Raw genomic sequence first — 26,528 nt, 5'->3', positions numbered from 1 at the left:
AATAAAATTTTGGACAGATTTCTGGGGATGTCAGATTCTGGCAAATCCCAAGGAAAGAGGAGTTAATTTAGTGCGTTGAAATATACTCAGAGTCGAGTGTGGATTTCATGCTCTTTATTCAGCTCATAGTAGTGAGGAATGGAAGTTCCCCCAAAATGTCTGCTTTATATATATTGTTTATACAATGGGCCCCACGTGATTGGCTAATTCTGGGATTCTCCTGTAGGCCAATCAGGTTGCGGATTCTCTTCCACCTGGAGTTGGATTGGGTGGCTCCTGCGGCCCAATCAGACTGCTGCATTCTGGACCCTATTGTTCTAGGACCAATCAGACTGCTGCATTCTGAATCCTATTGTTCTAGGACCAATCAGACTGCTGCATTCTGGACCCTATTGTTCTAGGACCAATCAGACTGCTGCATTCTGAATCCTATTGTTCTAGGACCAATCAGACTACTGCATTTTGGATCCTATTCAACTCAGTACATAACATGTGTAGAGCTTGGAGAAGCAATACACTCTCTCACTGTTTCATCAGCCTAGGTCGCAACAGCCAAAGAGGTTCACCACCACAACCACACAGCTTTTTATGTTTTGGCATCTATTGACAAAAAAATAATAATGCAAACCTTTTGACCTTGAACTGGCAGGGAATCAGGATCCACCATGTCTGACCTTTGCTTCTAAAGACAGAAAACCTTGTTAATTTTATATCTTTTGATTTTTACATTTCATCTTAAAATGCTTTTCTTCCCCTGAGCCGTTGAGACAGTTTCAGGCCTCCCTCATAATACTAGAGCCCAATGGGGCCACCCAACCATGGGATGTGATCCATGAGAGGCAGTCAAATACAACATTCCTTGTTTTTTTGAAACTTCCTGTTCCTTCTGGGCTGGGGCATCCTTCCTTTTGCATGTGATAGGAGGTGGGTGTGACCTAACCTGTCCAGGTAACAAAAGGATGAGTCATGCAGCTCTCTCTCTCTCTCTCTCTCTCTCTCTCTCCCTTTTTCGTTTGACCAGCTTTCAGCTAGGACTGCTCTGCTAGCTCTCAGCTGGCAGAAGCACTGGGATAATTCCCCCATATGGGATAGATCCACATGTACATATTTGTAAGTAAGCTTGCCTTCAGGGATCCAACTGTGAACTGATGTAAGTAAACGTCTTTTATTGACTTTGAATAAGATTGTGGCGTCTTTATTCTTTTAAGAGGGATTCAAGGAAACTTACCAGGAACGCACAATTCAGTCTGAGACAGATTGAATTGTATAATAGTGAGAGGCTCACACAAGCCTGCAACCAGCTATCTGATGTGCATATAAAAAGGTGTGATGTAACTCTGCTACATAAAGGAACTTGCCAGCGCAAGTTAGGAAGGATATTAATAAACAATATATCCTCTCCTGCCACCCTGAACATTCCCACACCAGCAAAGCTGAATGCTACAAACAGGGGCATTTGGCCGAGTTTATTTATTATTATTATTATTATTATTATTATTATTATTATTATTATTATTAAAGATTTTCTTGTTTTACAGAAGTATGTGTAATGTCTCTCATATTTTTTCCATGTAACACTTTTACAAATCAGTTTCATAAAATGCTGGAGAGGGTGCACCTCCACAGGCACATACCTCCACATGCGGTGGAAGTGCTCCAAAATCCAACTATTTGGCCCAGTTTATATACCTTAAGCCGGCCCAGGCAAAACACACACACTGTCTACAATAGGTCGCCTTAATGCTGCAATTAGCGAATCACAACACTGGCCCTATCTCAGTAGGGATTGGCAGCCTGCCAGCTACTAACAATGTCATTGAAAGGCCATAATAGCCTGTATAGTGTAAGCAACCAACAAGCTAATATCCTCAAACTTCAGTAGCTTTTCCATTATTTCCAAAAATTATACACTGAATGATTGTAAAAGGCCTCAAAGCAGTATCTGTGTACATGGACACCATACATGTGACATGAGTACTGCCCAGAATATAAACAAAAAATATTATATTTTATTTCTTCACTGATTTTACTCACAGGACTTGCATATGTGTTATGTGTGTAATTTATAACAGTTACATAAGAACTGGCAAAAGAGCTTCTTCTGTAATGGTGAAATAAAAAAATTCCACATTGAGAAAATACAACAACAACCCAAAGCTGAATGCTGGAAGATTCAGAGCAGACAGAAGAAAGTGCTTCACACAGTGCAGGCATGTCCAACAGGTAGATCGTGATCTACCAGTAGATCACTGGACATCTGTTGTAGATCACTTGTAGATGAGTGGCTCCCCCCAAAGAAGCTAAACTCTCCCCTAAAAAAAGCTCAACAACTTTGACCTGAACCCAACAAAATGGGGTAGATCACTGCCAGCTTTTAACTCTGTGAGTAGATCGCAGTCTCTTGGGAGTTGGCCACCCATGATAGAGCATAGCTAACCTATTGAATTCACTCCCCAAGTGATGGCCACCAACTTGGGATGGCTTTAAATGAGTATCAAACAAATTCATGGAGGACTGATTGTCTCTCGGACATACCCTATACCAGGAATCAGGAATGCCCCATCCCATTTCGCCGCCTGAGGCAAAAGGGGAAGCTGCCTTGCCCCCTGCCAAAGCCTCGCTTACTGCTCCATGCTTCTCTGGCGGCAGCAGCAGGGGCAGGCTGAGCACAGGCTGGGGTGCCACCCCACAGGACTCTGCCACCCGAGGTGGCTGCAGGAATCACAGCTAGGAATTGAGAGTTACCTGTTGTTGTAAAAAGGGTTACCTTAATTCTCCTTGCTCCGTGAGGCCCAGGATAAGCCTTGAAAGAGAGGAGAGGAAAATCACATGTGCACAGGAAGGAATGGGTGAGAAATCAAATTCTAGGCATATAAGGCTAGTGAAATCTGTCTGTTGAGGTTCTTGTCAGTTGCCACATCAGGTTGCAATTTCTTTGTGAAGGAAGTATAGTGGTACCTTGGTTCTCAAACTTAATCTGTTTCAGAAGTCCGTTCCAAAACCAAAGCGTTCCAAAACCAAGGCACGCTTTCCCATGGAAAGTAATGCAAAAATGGATTAATCCATTCCAGACTTTTAAAAAAACACACCCCTAAAACAGCAATTTAACATGAATTTTACTATCTAACGAGACCATTGATCCATAAAATGAAAGCAATAAACGATGTACTGCAGTCACACAATCAATCAATCAATCAATCAGTAGCTGAACTGGGTTCTACACAGTTATACACACACACACACACACACACACACACACACACACACACACACAAAGAGCTGCAAAAACAAAAATGCAAAATAAATAGCAAAAACAGACAGAACTCAGCGTAACACTCAAAACGGAAGTGTGGCACTCAAATCGGAAGTGCAATGCTCAAAATGGAGCACATTTGGCTTCTGAAAAGAGTTCGCAAACCAGAAAGCTTACTTCCGGGTTTGCAGAGTTTGGGTTCCAAGTTGTTTGAGTACCAAGGCATTTGAGAACCAAGGTACCACTGTAGTCCTTATGAGATTTCATGAGCAGAGCATCCTAATGCACATTAACTGGCCACCCCAGTCTTTGCACGAGATTCCAAGGGGTTTTGGGCATTCAGCCAGGGTCTGTGTTCCTTCAGGGGAAATGAGGTACCGCAGAGTCTGCAGTATCTTTGAAATATGATTTATTTGCACCTATTTACCCCGGAGGCTTCCAATGGAGAGTGATTTCACAGAATTCACATCTCAGAAGGTGCTCATCCTTCAAATGGGCACAAGATATAGGACATAATATACAATTTGAGGACTGGGGAAAATTGTGGAAAACAGATTTAAAATTTACAGATTGTTCCCTTCTGAAAGAAAATTACATGAAAATGATGTATAGATGGTACATAACACCAGTACAGATAGCAAAAATGTATAAAACCGGCTCTAACATTTGTTGGTAATGTAAAGAAAAAGAAGGGACTTTTTATCATATGTGGTGGGAATGCAAAGAAGTTTAAAAAAAGGGAAATGATATATAATGAATTGAAGAAAATGTTTAAAATGACATTCATAAAAAAACAACAACCCAGAAGCATTTTTGTTAGGGATTGTAGGACAAGACCTGCCAAGGAAAATAAGGAACTTATTTATGTATGCGACAACAGCGGCAAGAGTCTGGATAGCACAAGGATGGAAGAATGAGAAAACCCTAAGAAAAGAACAGTGGCAAGAGAAATTGATGAACTATGCAGAACTGGCTAAACTGACATACAAATTGCGAGACAAGGACAACGGTGACTTCAGAGAAGAATGGGAACTTTTTACAAATTATTTAAAAAGACAACAAAATGAACTGGACTCCTTGGCAGGTTTTGAATAAACACACACAAATTTATTGTTGATAACACGATGGACAGATATGTAAGGATATATACAGTTTTATAATATGCAGAGAAAATATGTGCATCGAAATCTGGGAGAGGAACTGAGGGAAGTCTTTGGTGGGGGGGGGAAACGGGGAGAAATTATGTAGGCGATTATATGGCTTGATAATTTGTTATGTGGAAATTGAGCAATAAAAAATATTTTTAAAAAATAGAAAAAAGGGGGGGGGGCACACACAATAACTCACCCCATAACTGGCATGGTGTTCCAACAGGGCTCCCCTAATTCCATGCGCACCAGGAGAACGCATCTGCGCAGCCACAACAAGAAGTAAGTCACACGCTTTGCTTGTTTGCTCACGAAATCAACACCTCCTGGGGCTCAAAGGTAAAGAGGGGGGTCTTTACCTCAAGGCTCCGGGTCTCTGCCGTCCTTCGGACTCTGCCATTGCTTCTGTCCTCGGGGTCAGAAAGGCCGCTGGCGTTTCCCTGCTTGAAGGAAGACAGCGTTGGCCAAAAAGGAAAAAAATCTGCACAGGAGTTCCCTGGATTACTTTGAATCCCTGATTAATAATAAGCCCAGTATTTGAGTTTGAATCAATAAATTAATCAATAAGATGGATCAGGTCAATGGCCCATCTAGTCCATCGTCCTGTTCTCACAATGGCCACACAAGATGACTGTGGGAAACCCGAAATCAGGATTTGAACACAGGAGCAACTCTCCCCTCCTGTGATAGATAGACAGATAATTTATTACGGTCGGACGCCAGCTTATAAAACACACTTGGGGGATACAGTCACAGAAGGACAACAAACAATTAAAACAATGGACAACAATAAATTTGAAATTTATAAATGCGATAAGCATATAGACACTTAAAACTTTAAGATAAGATACCACAGAGAGAGGGGACGCGGGTGGCGCTGTGGGTTAAACCACAGAGCCTGGGACTTGCCGGTCAGAAGGTCGGCGGTTCGAATCCCCACAACAGGGTGAGCTCCCGTTGTTCGGTCCCTGCTCCTGCCAACCTAGCAGTTTGAAAGCACGTCAAAGTGCAAGTAGATAAATAGGTACCGCTCCGGCGGGAAGGTAAACGGCGTTTCTGTGCGCTGCTCTGGTTTGCCAGAAGCGGCTTAGTCATGCTGGCCACATGACCTGGAAGCTGTACGCTGGCTTCCTCAGCCAATAAAGCGAGATGAGCGCCGCAATCCCAGAGTCAGCCACGACTGGACCTAATAGTCAGGGGTCCCTTTACCTTTACCTTACCACAGAGAGATGACCCAGAGTCTCCCATGGAACCGAGTTTGGGGATTTTCTTAATGAACTAGTTTGAGTCGGGAGATGGTCTGCGCCTACAGATCTGTACACAGAATCTGGTGACCATCCGGGTCGTCTTCTCATATTTGCCTAACAGGAAAAGGTTGAATTTTTGCTTTTCCGGGAGGTCAGCGAGCTTCACCAGCAGGGGATCAATGGTCTTACTACGTGCCTCTTCATAAAAGGGATATCTAAAGAACAAGTGCTCTGGGCTTCCTATCTCCCCCAATGAACAGGTGCAAAGTCTCGGAGCATATGGGACTTTTTTAAGGCTCCTTCCAGGACTGGCGAGGGCAGAACTGAGCTTCTGGCGAGTGTAAAGGCCCTTCTTGCATTTTTAGATACGAGAAAGAAGAGATATCTGTTAAGTTGTGGGTGAACATATCAGACAACACAGCGATTCTTCAAACAGCTCTTGTTTATTCACAGGCCAGAACAGAACTGAACTGAAGGGTTCAGCCAGCCTGCTTATATAGAGCTCCACTACAACGCAACAGTAACAACTTTCTTTAACTATCCAATCACTGAACGTCACTTTCAATTCCTTATTTGCATATGTGGAACTGAGTGTCCTGACCCAGTATCCTGACCCAGTATCCTGACCCAGGGTGAGAACTTCAGTACAACAACTTAACAAGACTCCCATCCTAAAGCTCTGGGGAACTGCTGCCCCCAGTCACTACCTGACCATTGCAGTAATTTTTTAGAGGGCTGGTGCCAAGGACTGGCTGGGTGGGGAAGGGTGGTGGGTGCCACACACCCAAGAGCAGGGGTCAGCAAACCTTTTCAGAAGGGGGCCAGTCCACTGTCCCTCAGACCTTGTGGGGGGCCGGGCTATATTTTTTTGGGGGGAAATATTATGAACGCATTTCTATGCCCCACAAATAACCCAGAGATGCATTTTAAATAAAAGCACACATTCTACTCATGTAAAAACACACTGATTCCCGGACCGTCTGTGGGCCAGATTTAGTAGGTGATTGGGCCAATCACGTGGGGCCCCCGGAGCTTAGTTGCCTACCCATGCCCAAGAGTCCCCCCTAGGAGGGAGGACAGAAGAAGAAGAGGAAGTGGAAGAGGAAGAGGAAGAAGAGGAAGAGGAAGACTTTTATTGGTGTTAGACGCCCTGAGCCCGGCTCTGGCTGGGGAGAGCAGGGTATATATATATATAAAAAAAATTATGATTCGTTTTGTACTGAGTTGAATAGGATCCAAAATGCAGCAGTCTGCTTGGTCCTAGAACAATAGGGTTCAGAATGCAGCAGTCTGATTGGTCCTAGAACAATAGAGTCCAGAATACAGCAGTCTGATTGGTCCACAGGAGCCACCCAATCCAGCTCTAGGTGGAATTGAATCCGCAACCTGATTGGCCTACAGGAGAATCCCGGAATCAGCCAATCACGTGGGGCCCATTGTGTAAATAATGTATATAAAGCAGACATTCTGGGGGAACTTCCATTCCTCCTCACCACGATGAGCTGAATAAAGAGCATGAAATTCACTCTCGACTCTGAGTATATTTCATTATTATTATTATTATTATTATTAGTAGTAGTAGTAGTAGTAGTAGTAGTATATTGTGGGGGTGGGGTGGGGGGGATCCAGAGTGAGAGGTTAGAGAAGGGTGGGGCCAGTGGTCAGTTTCTGCAACGTTTCCAGCTCATAGCTGTCAACTTTTCCCTTTTCTTGAGAGGAATCTTATTCAGAATAAGGGAATGTCCCTTTTAAAAAGGGGAAACGTTGAGAGCTATGTTCCAGCTGAATAAAACGAGCCAGAGGAACTCAGCCATGTTGTGACTTTCTGTGAATAAAAGCCAACTGCCTTTCGTGACTCAGATTCTCTCCTGGCCTGTGGATGACCTGTGTTCGCCCGAGAGCTCCTTGACCCCTGGCTTGCCTGATTTCAAATGTCCCTACCAAATCACGAAGTTGGAAGCTTGTGAATGGGATGTCTTATAAATTACATGGAAAACGAAGACTTCCAGAGCATCACTTGGCTTAGCGTAGATTAAATCCCACTGGCAATCAGACTGTTTCTCCAAGATTTACAATCTAGATACAGTTATCAGGGGGGAAATTGATTTACTAAGTACGTTCATGGTGTTGTAAACAAAATCTGCCCTTTTCCCTTTATGGGGTATCCAAGAGCCCATCTAGAGTCCTTACGTAGGTTCCCTATTGGTAGGAGAAAATAACAGAGGCCAACCAGAGAATATTGAGAAGCCAAGCAGCTAGGAAGCATGATCTTTATTGATCTGTTGCAACAGGGTGCTCCCCTCACCCGCAGGAAAGGAGGAGGACCCAGAACAAAGGTGTGCCTGCCCTTATATAGAAATTTTAAATTCCCTGCCCTGGAGCTCCAGACTACCCCTTCATACATTATACATACATCACAGAAGGGGTGTAACCTAAGACCACCACCCCCAGATACATCATACCTACATCACAGAAAAGGCGGTCTACAGCAGAAATCTGAGTGCGTTGTTTATCTCATCTGACAGGTTACCTGTTACTGCTCACTTGATTGGATACCCTGGGCAGCCTAGCCAGTCTTTTGTAATGATAAATACTTAGTTCCTGAGCCAGGTCCCAGGCTCACCCTATTCAAACACAGACAGACATACCCTTAAAATAGGATTTGTGAAGGAAAAGACAACGGGGAGGCTTTTCCATTTTCCTTTGACCTTGCAGAGAAAACATTTGGTCAGTTTGGGAATCAAAAATGGTTTCAGGTCGGTCTTCCTGTGCTGATCTATGTATGTGCTTGGTTGGTACATTTATGAACATTTAACATATATCTAAGATTTTAAAATTCTTATCACAATGGTTAGCAGAAAGTCGTGATTTGAATCAAGGAGTCAAGCCAAAGCTGTGTAAAGAAGGCTTGTATTCCCTATGTAGAAGTTAATTTGAAAATATTTGTTTTTTGAAGTTAGTTATCTATTTTTTGTTTTTATTCCTTTTCTGTTTTCTTTCTTTTCCTTTTCCTTTAATTTATATATAATGGATGTATCTACATGTTTGCAATAAAGTAATAATAAAAAATATCATGAAAAGAAAACACGAAGTTGGAAGCTTGCTTTTGGAAAAACAAGCAAACCCGTTTTCGGTTCACAGCATCGTGCGCCAGCTGTCAGATACTGCCAAACTTCGCACCACGGGACAGCCAAACATCCCAGCTGTGAGTCGGCCCTCTTGGTGGATATTGGAAATACTCTTTAAGTTCTCAGCCTCCCAAAACTTAGCCTCTCTTTACTGTGCTTTCGGTGTGATGTGATGGGAAGCAAACACAGCAAGAGGAAGGGGCATGTTACAAAACCATCCTTTGCGCCAACCCTCAGTTCCACAGGTGGCAAGCAATTTCAGCAAGCAGCATGAGAAGCTATCCATCAGGTCCCGCATTCTGAACGGGGATTTGTGGCTGGATGGGGGCAGGGGAATGATTCATCAAACGCTTACAGCGTTAAGCGAAATATAGACGCAAGGGAGGAAGGAGGAGCTGGAGTGGAACAGAAGCTAGAAAGTGCCTTGTTCATTCAACTTCAGAGGATGCAAAACTCTGGCAAGTTTTGAAGGACACAGAGCACAGAGGGGTTTTGCCACCCTGAGAGGCTGTGTCACACAATCCCAAGACACGCATAATATGTTGTTGTTTAGTCGTTTAGTCGTGCCCGACACTTCGTGACCCCCTGGACCAGAGCACGCCAGGCACTCCTGTCTTCCACTACCTCCCGCAGTTTGGTCAAACTCATGCTGGTAACCTCGAAAACACTATCCAACCATCTCGTCCTCTGTCGCCCCCTTCTCCTTGTGCCCTCCATCTTTCCCAACATCAGTGTCTTCTCCAGGGAGTCTTCTCTTCTCATGAGGTGGCCAAGGTACTGGAGCCTCAGCTTCACGATCTGTCCTTCCAGTGAGCACTCAGGGCTGATTTCCTTAAGAATGGATGCGTTTGATCTTCTTGCAGTCCATGGGACTCTCAAGAGTCTTCTCCAGCACCATAATTCAAAAGCATCCATTCTTCGGCGATCAGCCTTCTTTATGGTCCAGCTCTCATACATCACTACTGGGAAAACCATGGCTTTAACTATACGGACCTTTGTTGGTAAGGTGACATCTCTACTTCTCAAGATGCTGTCTAGGACTGTCATTGCCCTTCTCCCAAGAAGCAGGCGTCTTTTAATTTCGTGGCTGGTGTCACGCATAATGTCTAACCTTTAATTTTGACTAGGGCTGGTTTTCAACATCGTTCTATATCACCAGCTAAACATTTCTTTTTTCTCTTTTTAAATAAAGTTTATTAGTATTTTCCACACAACAACAACAACACGAAAAATATCGAAAAATAACAATACACAAAACACAAAAACCAACATTCGGGGGGGGGGGGGGAACAAATCCATATCTTACAAGTTAATAATATAAACACTTAAAAGAAAAACAAACATTGACTTCCAGAATAGAAGTTTAAACGGGGAAGTAAATGTACTTGTAGTATTTTCATTGCGTGGCTATTCCCGCCCCCTCCCACAGAATGGAATAAATAAAGACACAGGACACCAGAATTTAGGTTAATGGGCGAAAAATGGCCACAACTTTATTGATTACAGGTAAGAGCGGTATTGGCTTAGGCATTGGCCCTAACAGACTATCCGGTCTAACCGGGGAGGGTTAAGCACCAACAGGGGGAGCCCCCCAGATGCACATCCCTAGGCGCTCCCCAAGGGGTTACCGCTCGGGAGCGCGCTTTAGGCCCTAGCCTCCGTAGGTTTCGGACGAGGCGACGCCCCCCGGAGTATTTTAACGAACTACCCTTCAGCATTTGGGGGAGGTGATGGCATTCCTCCCCCCCAACTCATTTGCATAATAATACCCCTGCCAATGCCTAACCGCCAAAACCGAGGAGTTGTGACGTTTTCCTACGAGGTAGACGAAAAAAACCAAGTGGCTTCCAAAATATAGCCAATTAGCCAAATGGAAAAACTACCAGGCCCCTTGCGGCGACCAGCCGAAGCCCATAGCAAAGTCCAGCTGAGAACCTGGAGGGAGGGAAACCGCAGCTGCTGAAAGGAAAAGAAAGGGGCGAGCATGGGCTGCCCCGACCTTAAATGCCCCTTAAAAGTCCCGCCCCCGCCGCCAGCCGATTGGCTGGCGCAGTGAATAATGAATACTAATGCTCCCGGGATTCCCTTGGTCCCGTGGGGCTGCAGCCAGCCCCGCGAGAGTGTGAATGGGGCGTGAGCCCACAACCCCCCCCCTCCGGATGTCGGGAGTGGCATTATTGTAATAGTTATTATTATTTCTTATTGGTAGAAGGCAATGTTAATTTAGGCTTCTTTGTTTTGCTGTCTGTATGATTTTTTTTAAGCCAATAAAAAAGAAGAAGAAGAGTTTGCTGGATCCGGCCAATGGCCCATGTAGTCCAGCATCCTGCTCTCACAGGGGCCAAAAAGATGCCCTAATGTGAAGCCCACAGGTAAAGGTAAAAGGACCCCTGACCGTTAGGTCCAGTCGTGACTGACTCTGGGGTTGCAGCGCTCATCTCACTTTACTGGCCAAGGGTGCCGGCGTACAGCTTCTGGGTCATGTGGCCAGCATGACTAAGCCGCTTCTGGCGAACCGGAGCAGCACACGGAAACGCCGTTTACCTTCCCGCCAGAGCGGTACCTATTTATCTACTTGCACTGGTGTGCTTTCGAACTGCTAGGTTGGCAGGAGCAGGGACCAAGCAACGGGAGCTCACCCCGTCGTGGGGATTCAAACCGCCGACCTTCTGATCAGCAAGTCCTAGGCTCTGTGGTTTAACCCACGGCGCCTCCCGCGTCCCTCGTGAAGCCCACATGCCGGATGCAATCACAAGAGCCCTTTCCCCTCCTGCAGTTTTCAGTAACTGGTATTCAGAAGAATTTCCTGCACTGTGCAGGATTATCTCCTGTGCAGTTTCTTTAGTGCACTGGTTCCCAAACTTTTTCGACCCCCAGCCACCTTGGTTCCATGATGAACCCCATAGAAGGGATCGCCCGACCTATTTCTTCTCTCTTTTATTATTAAAGACTCTGGTAGAGTCCTCTCTAAACTGCTCTATAGCCCCCCGGTTCCAATTAAAACCGGCTGTTAATGAAAGCGTGCTACCTGGCTGTAATTCACCCACCTTAGCATTGCTCGCGAGTGGCTGTGGGGTTATTTAAACGCCTCCGGAATGGGAAGCAAGGGAAGAGGAGGAGGTGGAGGGGCTTCGCAGTCGGTTCAGATCAACTGCTCCCTCTTGAAGGCAACGGGAGTTGTTTAATAGCTGACGGCAGGCAAGGGCATCGTTGGAAAGAGAGATTGAATCGTGCTCTGGGCTTGCCAAGCGTTCTCGGTCAGAGCAAAACGGCACCTCGGCAAAGCTTTCTGCAAAGGAAAAAGCTTTGCCAAAGGAGGAATTTGCTGTAGCAGGGGAACTGAAATATACTCAGAGTCGAGAGTGGATTTCATGCTCTTTATTCAGCTCATAGTGGTGAGGAGGAATGGAAGTTCCCCCAGAATGTCTGCTTTATATACATTATTTACACAATGGGCCCCACGTGATTGGCTAATTCCGGGATTCACCTGCAAGCCAATCAGGTTGCGGATTCACTTCCACCTGGAGCTGGATTGGGTGGCTCCTGTGGACCAATCAGACTGCTGCATTCTGGACCCTATTGTTCTAGGACCAATCAGACTGCTGCATTCTGAATCCTATTGTTCTAGGACCAATCAGACTGCTGCCTTTTGGATCCTATTCAACTCAGTACATAACAGGAGCTTAGAGGTCAAAACTCTTCATCTAGCCCTCTGTATTCTCCCATGGTGAAACGTCCCACAGAATAATCCCTTCCTATGGGGTCATGCCTCCTGCTTGCCTGAACTCTGGATGGAAAGGGGTGTGTGGGTTTGTAAACTTCATTTATGAGTAACTCCAACATTTTGGAACCCACTGGCCCAAAACTACTGCAAAAGTGTGGAGTGAATTGAGCACTGTTGGGTTTGGGGGAATACCTACAGCCCACGGTTTGAGTATCAATAACTCCGTTTGAGGGGCGGCACACGACGTGCGGTTCGCAGCACAAAACAAGCACAAATCTCTGGCATCGGTTTGGAGGGGATCCAAACTGTCTGGGTTACGCATTAATGAAGATTGAGAAATAGCCTGCTGTATGAGCCTTACCCTTTGCTCCTCCCACTTTGCCTCTGGCCACGCCCACCACATATAGGCCAATATAATAATAATAATAGCTATGGTTTTCCCAGTAGTGATGTATGGAAGTGAGAGCTGGACCATAAAGAAGGCTGATCGCCGAAGAATTGATGCTTTTGAATTCTGGTGTTGGAGGAGACTCTTGAGAGTCCCATGGACTGCAAGAAGATCAAACCTCTCCATTCTGAGGGAGATAAGCCCTGAGTTCTCACTGGAAGGACAGATCCTGAAGCTGAGGCTCCAGTACTTTGGCCACCTCATGAGAAGAGAAGACTCCCTGGAGAAGACACTGATGTTGGGAAAGATGGAGGGCACAAGGAGAAGGGGACGACAGGGGACGAGATGGTTGGGCAGTGTTCTCGAAGCTACCAGCATGAGTTTGACCAAAGTGCGGGAGGCAGTGGAAGACAGGAGTGCCTGGCGTGCTCTGGTCCAGGGGGTCACGAAGAGTCGGACACGACTCAACAACTAAACAACAACAACAACAATTCAGGAGAAAGCCGCACTGAGTTCAGTGGGCCTTACTCCAAGGTAAGGGTATGGGGGGCTATAGTGTTTTATCCAGGTGACAAGATCAAAGGATTGATGCAAGGAGCAGAGAGCAGGTCTCCGTTTCCAAAACAGACATGTCTACGTTTGCTCAGCATGTGCCTGTCAGCTATGAAGCATGGTACCAGTGTGGTATGGCGGTTAGCACATCGACCCGGGACTTGTGAGGCCCGGGTTCAAATCCCCATTCAGCTACAAAGCCCTTGGGCCAGTCACTGCCTCTCTGCCTAAACTACCTCACAGGGTTGTTGTGAGGATCAAAGTGAAGAGGCAGACAAGTGCGTATGCCACCTTGAAGGAAATGTAAGGAACAGATAAATGTGGATGGGGTCTACTTTTACCGCTAAAGCTGAGCGCTCGTATTTATGGGACCGCCTCTCCTGGTCTGCCCTGTAGAGGACCTGAAGGTCCATGAATATCCATAATTTAGAGGTCCCAGGCCCTAAGGAAGTCAGATTATCCTCCACCAGGGCCAGGGCCTTCTCAGTGATGGCTCCGACCTGGTGGAATGCTCTGCCCCATGAGACCAGGGCCCGGCAGGATTTAACTTCCTTCCGCAGGGCCTGTAAGACAAAGCTATTCCACCTGGCTTTCAATTTGAACTTAGCCTGATCTTTTATTCCCCTTCCTTCCCTCCCCCTCCCCTTTTTATGAAGATTACCCGCTCTGGGATCCCACAGCTAATTCTCCCCTGGTCTCCTCGCTGGCCCAAATAGGACTAACTTAGCCAGCTGGCCCTGGTGATCATCCAATGTTTATTGGATGGATTTCCCCCCTAAATTGATTGATTTTTGAATTCTGAATTTATTGTTATTCACGTTTTATACTGTATTTTATGCTGTTTTTTGTTGCATCAATTAAGTGTTTTAAATTTGTTGTTAGCCGCCCTGAGCCTCGTAATCTGAGGAACCGCGGTAGTCTCGTAATCTGGGGAACCGGGTTCGCTTCCCCGCTCCTCCACATGCAGCTGCTGGGTGACCTTGGGCCAGTCACACTTCTCTGAAGTCTCTCAGCCCCACTCACCTCACAGAGTGTTTGTCGTAGGGAGGAAGGGAAAGGAGAATGTTAGCCGCTTTGAGACTCCTTAAAGGGAGTGAAAGGGACGCGGGTGGCGCTGTGGGTAAAAGCCTCAGAGCCTAGGGCTTGCCGATCAAAAGGTCGGTGGTTCGAATCCCCGCAGCGGGGTGCGCTCCCATTGCTCGGTCCCAGCGCCTGCCAACCTAGCAGTTCGAAAGCACCCCCGGGTGCAAGTAGATAAATAGGGACCGCTTACTGGCGGGAAGGTAAACGGCGTTTCCGTGTGCTGCGCTGGCTCGCCAGATGCAGCTTTGTCACGCTGGCCACGTGACCCGGAAGTGTCTCCGGACAGCGCTGGCCCCTGGCCTCTTAAGTGAGATGGGCGCACAACCCTAGAGTCTGTCAAGACTGGCCCGTACGGGCAGGGGTACCTTTACCTTTACCTTTTTAAAGGGAGTGAAAGGCGGGGTATCAAATCCAAACTCTTCTTCTTCTTCTTCTTCTGAGCTCGGTTTTTTCAACCGGGAAGGGTGGAGTATAAATAAGAATTTATTTATTTATTTATTTATTTATTTATTTATTTATTTAAAGGGAGGAGGGAGTATGGGAGTAGAACCTGCCTGCTGCTTATCTCCCCATGCGCTGCTATTTCAAACTTCTGCACTGAAATCAAAGAGCACAGCTAATATAGTCCCACAGCCGTTGCGGGAATTCTGCAAACATCGAGCCCCCTTTCGAAAAGGAAGAATCCAGCCGGTCTGAATTGTGTGGGCTGGCTGCCCTCTCCTGGTTGCTGCAGTCAGAGCCGAAGGAAACAGAAAAAGCTGCTTCTGTGGATGTTTGCTGTCAGGGAACTGACATCAGAGACTAGAGGAGAGGGAAGTCGCCCCGATGAGGCAGGGGAGGGGACTAGCAAGGAGAGAGAGAGAGCTTCCGCTGGGGAAGGAAATCAAGGTGACACCAGGAAGAAAGGGGAGGCTGAGAGTACTTCGGAGGGAAGGCTCCGAGACTCTTCCAGTGAGATCAGCGGGGAGAGTGCAGGACCTCCGCTTGGCACGCCCACTCTGCGCAGAAGGCTTCCGCGCAGAGAAGCTAGGCGGAGACTTGCTGTCAAGGAATTCTTATGTTGGAAGAAGTTCAGGAAACGCCCACTGACGGATTCTGCCAGTGATTGAGACAGTCGCGTTGTGAGGGCTGTCAAACCAGGGAAAGGTTTAGCTATACAACCAGCTTGGAACAGTTGGGAGTTTACGCACAAGCAACCCCAATTCCCATTACATTTGCAGATTGGGGAATCTCTCCCAAGAGAGGCCAGACAGGCTTCCTCTTTGAACCTGCGACCTTCTGCATTGCTGAGCTGTGTCCCTTCTTGTGCTTTGAAATAGGCTCTCATCTACACAGAGGTCAACCCAGAGCATGCTTCTTGGTTACGCGATCCAAGGGTCAGTGGTAACATGCGCAGAAGCCGTTTTGCGCATCACCACCGTCCCAGAATACCTTCCGAGCACACAAGGGCAACCCAAGAGAGCCAGTGTGGTGTAGTGGTAAACAGTGGTGGACTCGTAATCTGGCGAACCGGGTTCGCTTCCCCGCTCCTCCACATGCAGCTGCTGGGTGACCTTGGGCCAGTCACACTTCTTTGAAGTCTCTCAGCCCCACTCACCTCACAGAGTGTTTGTTGTGGGGGAGGAAGGGAAAGGAGAATGTTAGCCGCTTTGAGACTCCTTCGGGTAGTGATAAAGCGGGATATCAAATCCAAACTCTTCCAAGTAGACGCTCTTGATGTGATGATAGATTGGGCAAGAGATGTGGGACATAACATAATGTTTGAAGACTGGGAAAGGTTGTGGAGGAAAGGGGTCAAGTTCACTGCATGTTAAAGGAAAATATGAAAACGATGTATAGATGGTACTTAACCCCTGTAAAATTAGCAAAGATTTATCATAATAGTGATAATCTATGTTGGAAATGTAAAGAAAAAGAAGGTAGCTTTTATCATATGTGGTGGACCTGCCCCAAGGTGAAAGACTTCTGGGAGAGGATTTATAATGAACTGAAAAAAATGTTTAAATATACATTTATTAAGAAACCAGAAGCCTTTCTTCTTGGAATAATAGGTCTGGAATTGCCCAAGAAAGATGTTAGATTGTTTTTGTATGCCACAACTGCTGCTAGGATTTTGTTGGCCAAGAATTGGAAACTACAAGAAGTGCCAACAGTAGAGGAATGGCAGATGAAGATGATGGACTTTTGGGAGCTAGCCGACCTGACCGGAAGAGTCCGTGACCAGAAGGAGGAGGAATGGAAGAAATTTAAAGACTATTTAGCTAAATATGCTAAGATAATTTAAATAGAAATACTTGCAATTACCAGATTGGCTTAGGATTTAAATATGTGATGTTATAGAATAATATGTTTAAAGTTAATATGAAAAGAAAGAAAGATGTTACTTGACTAAGTAAATCTTATGAGAAATTAGTTTTGGAAAACTGTTACAATGATATACACTGAAATTCAGCCAGGGGGATACGAGGAAGTCATTCAATAATGTTAACGAAAGTGGAATTGTTACAGTTAGGATTTATGTTTGTTTGTTTATAAATTTGGAAAATTAATTTGAAAATTTGAAAAAAATTGAAAAAAACCCAAGTAGACTCTCTTGGGTTTCCTCCCCTTAACTCACCCGACTGATTTCTTTCTCCCTTTTTCGCTCCTTGGGTCTTTTCTTCAAAGGCTCCAGCAGTTCTGTGGATGCTGTGGGTGTTGCTGACACATGCTCTGCAGAATTCAGCTCCGTCTCCAGCTCAAGACTGGAAGGCACCTACAGAGACAAAAATCAAGGAAGTTTTATGACAAAGAATCAGCCCCAAGGTGCTAAAAGCCCTTTCAGAAGATGCAGACTGCCCCACTGGGGCAGAACGGAGGACTGTGCCAATGTAGCCTCAGCCATGTCTGATCCATGCTGGATCAGGCCAGTGGCCCAATTAGTTGAGCATCCTGTTCTCACAGTGGCCAACCACTGTTTGGATTTGATATCCCGCTTTATCACTACCCGAAGGAGTCTCAAAGCGGCTAACATTCTCCTTTCCCTCCCTCCCCCACAACAAACACTCTGTGAGGTGAGTGGGGCTGAGAGACTTCAGAGAAGTGTGACTGGCCAAGGTCACCCAGCAGCTGCATGTGGAAGAGCGGAGACGCGAACCCGGTTCCCCAGATTACGAGTCTATCGCTCTTAACCACTACACCACACTGGTTCCCACCACACTGTGGGAAGCCTGCAAACAGGATTCAGGCACAAGAGCCTTTTCCCCTTCCTGCCGTTTGCAGAAAGTGGTATTCAGAAGAACTGCTGCCTCCAAGCTTGGAGGCCGAGAATAAACATTATTGTTGTTGTTGTTGTTGTTGTTGTTGTTGTTGAGTTGTTTAGTCCTGTCTGACTCTTCGTGACCCCCTGGACCAGAGCATGCCAGGCACTCCTGTCTTCCACTGCCTCCCGCAGTTTGGTCAAACTCATGCTGGTAGCTTCAAGAACACTGTCCAACCATCTCGTCCTCTGTTGTCCCCTTCTCCTTGTGCCCTCCATCTTTCCCAACATCAGGGTCTTTTCCAGGGAGTCTTCTCTTCTCAGGAGGTGGCCAAAGTATTGGAGCCTCAGCTTCAGGATCTGTCGTTCCAGTGAGCACTCAGGGCTGATTTCTTTAAGAATGGATAGGTTTGAACTTGGAGCCCATGGGACTCTCACTGCCTTGCCGTGGCGAAGGGGCTTAAATAACTCAGAGAATCTATGAGCTATGCCGTGCAGGGCCACCCAAGATGGACAGGTCATAGTGGAGAGTTTTGATCAAATGTGATCCACTTGGAGCAGGAACCGGCAAGCCACTCCAGTATCCCTGCCAAGAAAACTCTATGGACAAAGACAACAGGCATAAACATCATGGCGAAATGTAAAGAAAAGGAAGGAACTTTCTATCACATGTGGTGGGAATGTAAAAAAGTGAAAAACTTCTGGGAAATGATATATAATGAGATGAAAAAGATGTTGAAATATACATTTATTAAGAAACTGATATTCAGAGCCTCAGACTGCCTCTGACCATGGGGGCAGGACATGGCCTTATCCTCTTCTGTGAATTTGCCTAATCCTTTGAAGCCATCCACACCGGAAGTGTAGTTCGGATTTTGAGCTGGTGGGTTTCAATGGTGGGCGAGAGGCAAAATTTCAGCAGGGTCTAGCGAGGGGAGAATGTCCCCAGACTCAAATGGGTTTGGCTTGGAATAAGTTCATCTATTTTCCCCCACACTGAAGAGAAAGAAAACGGACAAATAATATGCATCTTTTTTATTGAGTTCTGGAGGTAGTGCTTACACTGAATAGGTCTCCATCTGTCTTCATCTTTTCTGGGGTCTCTGTTCCCTGACGTGGTGCATTCTCTAGCGAGTAGAGATGAGACTCTGGATCAAGATGAAGGGAGCTCTGTTCTACCTGAAGAAACAGAATAATCTCTTTTTGGGTTTCATAGGGGATATTAAACAGAACACAAGCCAATCACGTGCTACTGTGGCACATGCAGTCAATGTTGCTTTATTTTTTATTAACGGAAATATCATTTCAAAGATCCAAAAATCAGCAATAGCACTTTACTCAGCACACGTAAGACCACATTGGAAATCTTGTGCTTACTTCTTGGTGTGTAGCTAAGAAGACTGCTGGAAAAAAAGACTGATAAAGTGAGAGTCTGAAAGAGGATCAGGATCTGGAGGATAAATATTGAGAAAAAGTCAGGATGTCCTGAAATGTAAACGTAGCAGCGGCATCAGGGTTATCACATTGGTTGAGGTCTATAATTTTTGCTTAAGGATCAAGCTCAGAGTTTACACAGCTGAAAGGCTGGCTTTCCAGGCCAAGTTCAAGGTGTTACTCTTGGTACATAAAGTCCTCGACAGCTTGAGACCAGTTTACTTGAAAGATATATGCCCCCTTGACTGCTTTTATCATTGCTGTTACAAGTGCCACATAATATTCACTTCACATTTTCAAGGAATCGATCCTATAGTGTGGCATCACCTGTTCTCTGAAACCCCCTGCCTATTGATATTAAGTAGGTGCCTTCCCTATATTATTTTCAACACCCACTAAACACCTTTTTGTTTGCAAAATTTCAGCCATGTAGTTTTATTGTATATGTGTGTGTGTTTAAAACTGTTGATTTTATCTATATTTTGATAACTTTTATTGACTGCTTGTTGTTAAAGTTGGATCTTATTGGTATTTGCTTATCAATATTTTATATTGTTTTAAGTAAGCTAGAGGTCTTACTGAATCAAAGACCATGGGCTGAAAAAGATCCCTTGTTCGGTGGATTCCTGGACAAAGCAGACTGTGCAGATAAGAAGTAAAGGGGAAACTTCCAGTCAAAATGAACTATTACATTTCCATACACGCAGAAGGAAGGAAAGGAATTTATTTTCGAAACAGTAACGACTGATTTATTGTGGATTGATAATTTGTTGAGTCACCTCACTTGTAGATATTGGAAATGTTAAAATACTGTATGTGCAGGAATTAGCAGGCGGGTAGCTGATGGTTAAGGATAATAAGTTAACAACAACAACAAAATTATTGTAATAGATGGTTAATTGCAAGGAAAAGAATGTGAATTAGAAATAACTGGGAAAATAATGGATCAAAAAAAGGAAACTATGGACACATCAATGATGGAGTGTGGGAAACCAATTTTGGGGGAAATTGTATTAAATTTGCTTTAATTTGTGGTGGATTTGGTAAAATTTGGGAAATAAAAAAAATGATTTGGCAGAAAAAAGAGAAAAAGATCCTTGTTCCTGGTTTACAATACCGATGTTTTACCTCTCCCTCTGTCTCCGTCCTTACAGATGTCTCTTCCAGAGACCAAACTCCATCCTGGGTCACCAAGATGGCAGCCTCAGTAGCTCCTGCCTGCTCCCAAGAGTCCTCTTCCATCGTCCTTTGAGGCAGAGTTGTGCTCTGTCTGTACGGATTGTCCTTGGCTTTCTCAGCATCCAGCTCCCATAGGCCTGTGTGGTTGGCTGTCACTTCTGACACCACGTTGTCACTAGGATTGTGGTTAGCAGTTGTCATGATCTTCAGATCTGCAACGGTCTGATGAAAGAAAGAAAATGCAGCTTGTGAGGCGTCAGGGAACAAAACGTCTGGGAGCTGAGCCAGCCACTATGTCTTAGAAGGGAGTTGAGGAGAAGCCTTGAGAAACGATAACCTGCTGGAGAACGACCTGAAAATGATTTTGCAGATGGTATCTACCGTATTTTTCGCTCCATAGGGCGCACCGGACCATAGGGCGCACCTAGTTTTTAGGGAGGGAAATAAAGGGGAAAAAATTATCCCCCCCCCCAGTCCCAAAGAGCAAAGAAGCCAAGACAGTGAGCGGGATTGCACGCAACCTCGCCGCTGCTCCCAGAGCTTGCGGGGCTGGGGACAGGGGAAGTCCAAGCTTCCCCCGACCCCAGCCCCCAGAACAGGCAGCTATCTGCAAGCCTTCTGAGCGCAGCAGGAACTCCCACCGCGCTCAGAAGACTTGCGGATAGCTGCCTGAAGCCCGGGGTGCGCAGCGGGAGTTGGCGCTGCGCTCCCCGGGCTTCAGGCTTCAGGCTGCTATCTGCAAGCCTTCGGAGCGCTCAGAAGGCCAGATGAACTGCATCCAAGAGTATTAAAAGAACTGGCAGATGTGATCTCAGAACCACTGGCAGTCATCTTTGAGAATTCCTGGAGAACAGGCGAAGTCCCGGCAGACTGGAGGAGGGCAAATGTTGTACCTATTTTCAAAAAGGGGGAAAGAGAGGACCCAAATAATTACCGCCCAGTCAGTCTGACATCAATACCAGGGAAGATTCTGGAGCAGATCATTAAGCAAACAGTCTGTGAGCACCTAGAAAGGAATGCTGTGATCACCAATAGTCAGCATGGATTTCTGAAAAATAAGTCATGTCAGACTAACCTGATCTCGTTTTTTGACAGAATTACAACCCTGGTAGATGAAGGGAACGCAGTGGATGTAGTCTACCTTGATTTCAGCAAGGCATTTGACAAGGTGCCCCATGATATTCTTGTAAATAAGCTGGTAAAATGCGGTCTTGACTATGCTACCACTCAGTGGATTTGTAACTGGCTGACTGACCGAACCCAAAGGGTGCTCATCAATGGTTCCTCTTCATCCTGGAGAAGAGTGACTAGTGGGGTGCCACAGGGTTCTGTCTTGGGCCCGGTCTTATTCAACATCTTTATCAACGACTTGGATGATGGACTCAAGGGCATCCTAATCAAATTTGCAGATGACACCAAACTGGGAGGGGTGGCTAACACCCCAGAGGACAGGATCACACTTCAAAACGACCTTGACAGATTAGAGAACTGGGCCAAAACAAACAAGATGAATTTTAACAGGGAGAAATGTAAAGTATTGCACTTGGGCAAAAAAAATGAGAGGCACAAATACAAGATGGGTGACACCTGGCTTGAGAGCAGTACATGTGAAAAGGATCTAGGAGTCTTGGTTGACCACAAACTTGACATGAGCCAACAGTATGACGCGGCAGCTAAAAAAGCCAATGCAATTCTGGGCTGCATCAATAGGAGTATAGCATCTAGATCAAGGGAAGTAATAGTGCCACTGTATTCTGCTCTGGTCAGACCTCACCTGGAGTACTGTGTCCAGTTCTGGGCACCACAGTTCAAGAAGGACACTGACAAACTGGAACGTGTCCAGAAGAGGGCAACCAAAATGGTCAAAGGCCTGGAAACGATGCCTTATGAGGAACGGCTAAGGGAGCTGGGCATGTTTAGCCTGGAGAAGAGGAGGTTAAGGGGTGATATGATAGCCATGTTCAAATATATAAAAGGATGTCACATAGAGGAGGGAGAAAGGTTGTTTTCTGCTGCTCCAGAGAAGCGGACACGGAGCAATGGATCCAAACTACAAGAAAGAAGATTCCACCTAAACATTAGGAAGAACTTCTTGACAGTAAGAGCTGTTCGACAGTGGAATTTGCTGCCAAGGAGTGTGGTGGAGTCTCCGTCTTTGGAGGTCTTTAAGCAGAGGCTTGACAACCATATGTCAGGAGTGCTCTGATGGTGTTTCCTGCTTGGCAGGGGGTTGGACTCGATGGCCCTTGTGGTCTCTTCCAACTCTATGATTCTATGATTCTAAGGCTTGCGGATAGCTGCCTGAAGCCTGCTGCGTACCGACCCCTCTCACTCTCCAGGCTTCAGCGAAAGCCTGCATTCGCTCCATAGGACGCACACACAATTCCCCTTCATTTTTTGAGTGGGAAAAGTGCGTCCTATAGAGCGAAAAATATGGTAACTCTGAGTAGACTTGCCAATATGTATAAGACTGAATCAGGTAAGTGCTGGAGATGCAATGAGACTATGGGTACGTTCTATCATATGTGGTGGACCTGTAAATGGGTAAATGAGTATTGGGAAATAATTCATAATGAATTGAAAAAAAACTGTTTAAAAGTACTTTTCCAAAAAAACCCAGAGTCCTTTTTGTTGGGGGTAATTCAGATGGAAATTCTCAGCTTTCAAAAAAGGTTATTTACGTATACCACTACTGCGGCCCATGTTTTGTTAGCTCCAAAATGGAAAACAAGCGAGGTCTCAACTAAAGAAGAATGGCAACTTAAACTGATGGAATATGCGCAGCTTGTGGACCTAGCATATAGAATTAGAGAACAAGAAGAGCATACGTTTAAAGAAGATTGGGAAATGCTGATTGAATATATGGGGGGAAATTGTGTATATTTGAAAACGTGGGCAGCATTAAGATAAATTCAACAGTGTTGAATGGAAAGATGACAAGATTCCAACAAAAGAAGAATGGCAAGTCAAACTTATGGAATACGCAGAAATGGTGAAACTTATGGGAAGACTCCGAGATAAAGACAACAAAGACTTTGAAAAATTCTGGGAACCGTTTATGCTGTATTTACAGAAATACTGTAAAGAAATGAACTAGCAGGGTTTGAGTAAACACAATTAAGAAAACAAGAGTAAAGGTTAAGAGACAACAATATGGAAATTAATTAAATGTAAGATGTAATTTGAAGAAAATTTGGTACAAAAATGATAAGAATATAAGAGCATTTAGCTAAAAGATGAAAAATAAGATAAAAAAATTAAGCAGAAGCAACAAATTGTCAAAGAACCAGAAGGGGGAGTTGAGGGAAGTCAGGGGGTGGGGGGAGTTTTGCTTTAATTTCTGTCTTCTTTTTTTATATGATAAAGGTGTTGAATACAAAAATGAAAATTTAATAAAAAAATTTTTTATAAAAAAAATATAAATTCAACAGTGTAAATACGTTTTGATGGATGTAATAATGGAATACTGAATGGTTTAGTTTATACGAAATATGCAGGGATTTATGTTATGCAAAATGAACCATGGAAGTAGAAGAAGGGAAGTCATTGACATTTTAAGGCTGTTTAAATGAATATTCTGAAATGTAAAACAGAAAATTTAATAAAAATTATAGAAAGAAAGAAGAGAAACGTTAACTTGCCACTTTAAATAGGGGGTAAATATGCTATATATGAGTTGAAATGACATACAAAAATGCTGGATTTCTGGACGGATAGATAGATAGGATAGATAGATAGACTATCATGGGTAAGCAAACTAAGGCTCGGGGGCCGGATCCGCCCCAATCACCTTCTCAATCCATCCTGCGGACGGTCCAGGAATCAGCGTGTTTTTACTTGATTAGACTGTGTCATTTTATTTAAAATGCATCTCTGGGTTATTTGTGGGGCCTGCCTGGTGTTTTTACACGAGTAGAATGTGTCCTTTTATTTAAAATGCATCTCTGGGTTATCTGTGGGGCATAGAAATTCGTTCATTTTCTTTTCCAAAATATAGTTCAGCCCCCCACAACATCTGAGGGACAGTGGACAGCCCCCCTGCTGAAAACGTTTGCTGACCCCTGGTCTAGATGACCCTTGTGTTCCCTTCCAATTCTATGATTCTATGATCCTATGGGGAGCAGGGTGACACTGCCTATCAGTTTCCTCTGCGGTCTCAGTGTTGTCTTTGCAGAACTCAGCCAGGAGAATGACAGAGGCAAAACCGAATTGGTTGGCTCTGCCCATCGTTGGCTCTGGCGCCACCTAGTGTTGGCCTCCAGGGCTGCTGCCCTACGATACGATATGATAAGCTTTATTGTGATTGTCCCATACAGAACAACAAAATTGAAAAATCTACCTAAGACATTCAAAACCCAACAAGCCTGCTATCCCAACTATCCCAGCCTGGTTAGCCCCCTAAAAACTTAGGTACCCCATTTTTAAATACAATATACTCCCATAGAGACTACCTTACACTGCATTCAAAACCAAAATTGCATTTGGATAGAAACTGTTTCTCAGGCGGTTAGTCCTAGTCTTTATAACCTTGTACCTTCTTCCAGAAGGCAGAAACTGAAAGAGATCATTTCCGGGGTGCGCACTATCCTGCGCTATCTCTGCAGCTTTCTTATGGCACCTGGAAGCATAGATTTGATCCAAGGTGGGAAGAGGGCACCCAATTATTCTCTCCGCAGTCTTCACAACCCTGGACAGCATTGTTTTTCCCCTGACTGTGCAGCTCCCAAACCACACAAACAGACCATAAGTTAATACATTCTCCACAGTACAATGGTAAAATGCCATCAACAGGTCCTTTGAGACCTGTTCCAACCGGGACCAGCAACGCAGCAAAATATGATTCCTTCCGTCCACAAATACAAACCTTCCCCATTTTTTGAGTTTAGATCTAATCTGAGCAATTACCTGAGCAAGAGTGGCAGGCGGGGAAGTGGGGGGAGACAAGAGATATTCCTCAGCTTCTGGAGGTGGGGATTCCAAATCGATGCTCGGCTGTTCTTGGGCCACTTCGGTGGTGCTAGCTAGATGCTCGCCGGGAACATCAGACTTCCGTGGGCTCTGCCAAAATCACACACACACATGTGTTATAGGAATTCTAAGGTCTCGTAATATTGACACACCGCTTAAAATGCAGGATCCCCAAGCGGCCTACATAAAACACAGTCAGAGAATGAGAAAAAGAAAAAAATGTACCATTTAAAATCAAAAATACAAAGAAAGGTATCAGTATAAGGTGGTCATAAGGCAGTTAAATAGTAATAAATAATCAAATGGAACAGCATGAGGAATCTTATGAGCCCAGGAATACAAACGTAGACTAAAAGTAAAGGTAAAGGACCCCTGACAGTTAAGTCCAGTCACAGATGACTCTGGGGTTGCGGCGCTCATCTCGCTTTACTGGCCGAGGGAGCCGATGTTTGTCCGCAGACAGTTTTTCCGGGTCATGTGGCCAGCATGACTTCTGGCGAAACCAGAGCAGCACATGGAAACGCCGTTTACCTTCCCGCCAGAGCGGTACCTATTTATCTACTTGCACTTTGATATGCTTTCGAACTGCTAGGTTGGCAGGAGCAGGGACCGAGAAACAGGAGCTCACCCCAGCGCGGGGATTCGAACCACAGAACTTCTGATCAGCAAGCCCTAGGCTCAGTTGTTTAGACCTCAGCGCCCCCCGCATCCCAGCCATGGACAAATAACAATTATTATTATTATTTGGAATTCATTTTTATAAATAGCTTTTTTTAATAGGAAAAAAAAATTTTAAAAACCATTTTATACACACACATGCTCCATTAAAATCATACAGATAATTACAATAGGAACAGCCCGGCCCCAGCCCTATTATTAAAAGCAGCCAGTTTCCAAAAGCCTGCCAAGACACTGAGGCGGAAATCTTTCTGCCACTGGCTAAAAGCATTTCTGTTCACCCAAACCTACCCAGCCACTTAGAGAGTTCATGTCATTCTAATCCATGGGTAGGCAAACTAAGGCCTGGGGGCCGGATCCAGCCCAATCGCCTTCTAAATCCGGCCTGCGTGCGGTCCGGGAATCAGCGTGTTTTTACATGAGTAGAATGTGCCTTTTTATTTAAAATGCATCTCTGGGTTATTTGTGGGGCATAGTGTTATGTACTGAAGTTCTCACCCTGGGCCAG

At 45.1% G+C, this 26,528-nt stretch overlaps 1 protein-coding gene across 1 annotated transcript in view; it reads right to left on the bottom strand.

Annotated features, from left to right (window-relative positions):
* Positions 1–26,528, bottom strand: part of LOC114605525 (uncharacterized) — a 231,287-nt gene that overhangs the window by 78,601 nt on the left and 126,158 nt on the right. The window contains exons 54-61 of the mRNA XM_077935611.1: positions 25,280–25,432; positions 20,324–20,596; positions 18,824–18,940; positions 17,141–17,278; positions 4,761–4,841; positions 4,601–4,663; positions 2,768–2,803; positions 629–682 (exon numbers count right to left, since the gene is read on the bottom strand). Coding sequence (XP_077791737.1) covers positions 629–682; positions 2,768–2,803; positions 4,601–4,663; positions 4,761–4,841; positions 17,141–17,278; positions 18,824–18,940; positions 20,324–20,596; positions 25,280–25,432 — 915 coding nt within the window. The remainder of the gene's footprint in view (positions 1–628; positions 683–2,767; positions 2,804–4,600; positions 4,664–4,760; positions 4,842–17,140; positions 17,279–18,823; positions 18,941–20,323; positions 20,597–25,279; positions 25,433–26,528) is intronic.

The sequence above is a fragment of the Podarcis muralis genome, chromosome 10 (assembly GCF_964188315.1).
Source record: "Podarcis muralis chromosome 10, rPodMur119.hap1.1, whole genome shotgun sequence".
NCBI lineage: Eukaryota > Metazoa > Chordata > Lepidosauria > Squamata > Lacertidae > Podarcis > Podarcis muralis.
This window is presented reverse-complemented; position numbering and strand designations above follow the sequence as displayed.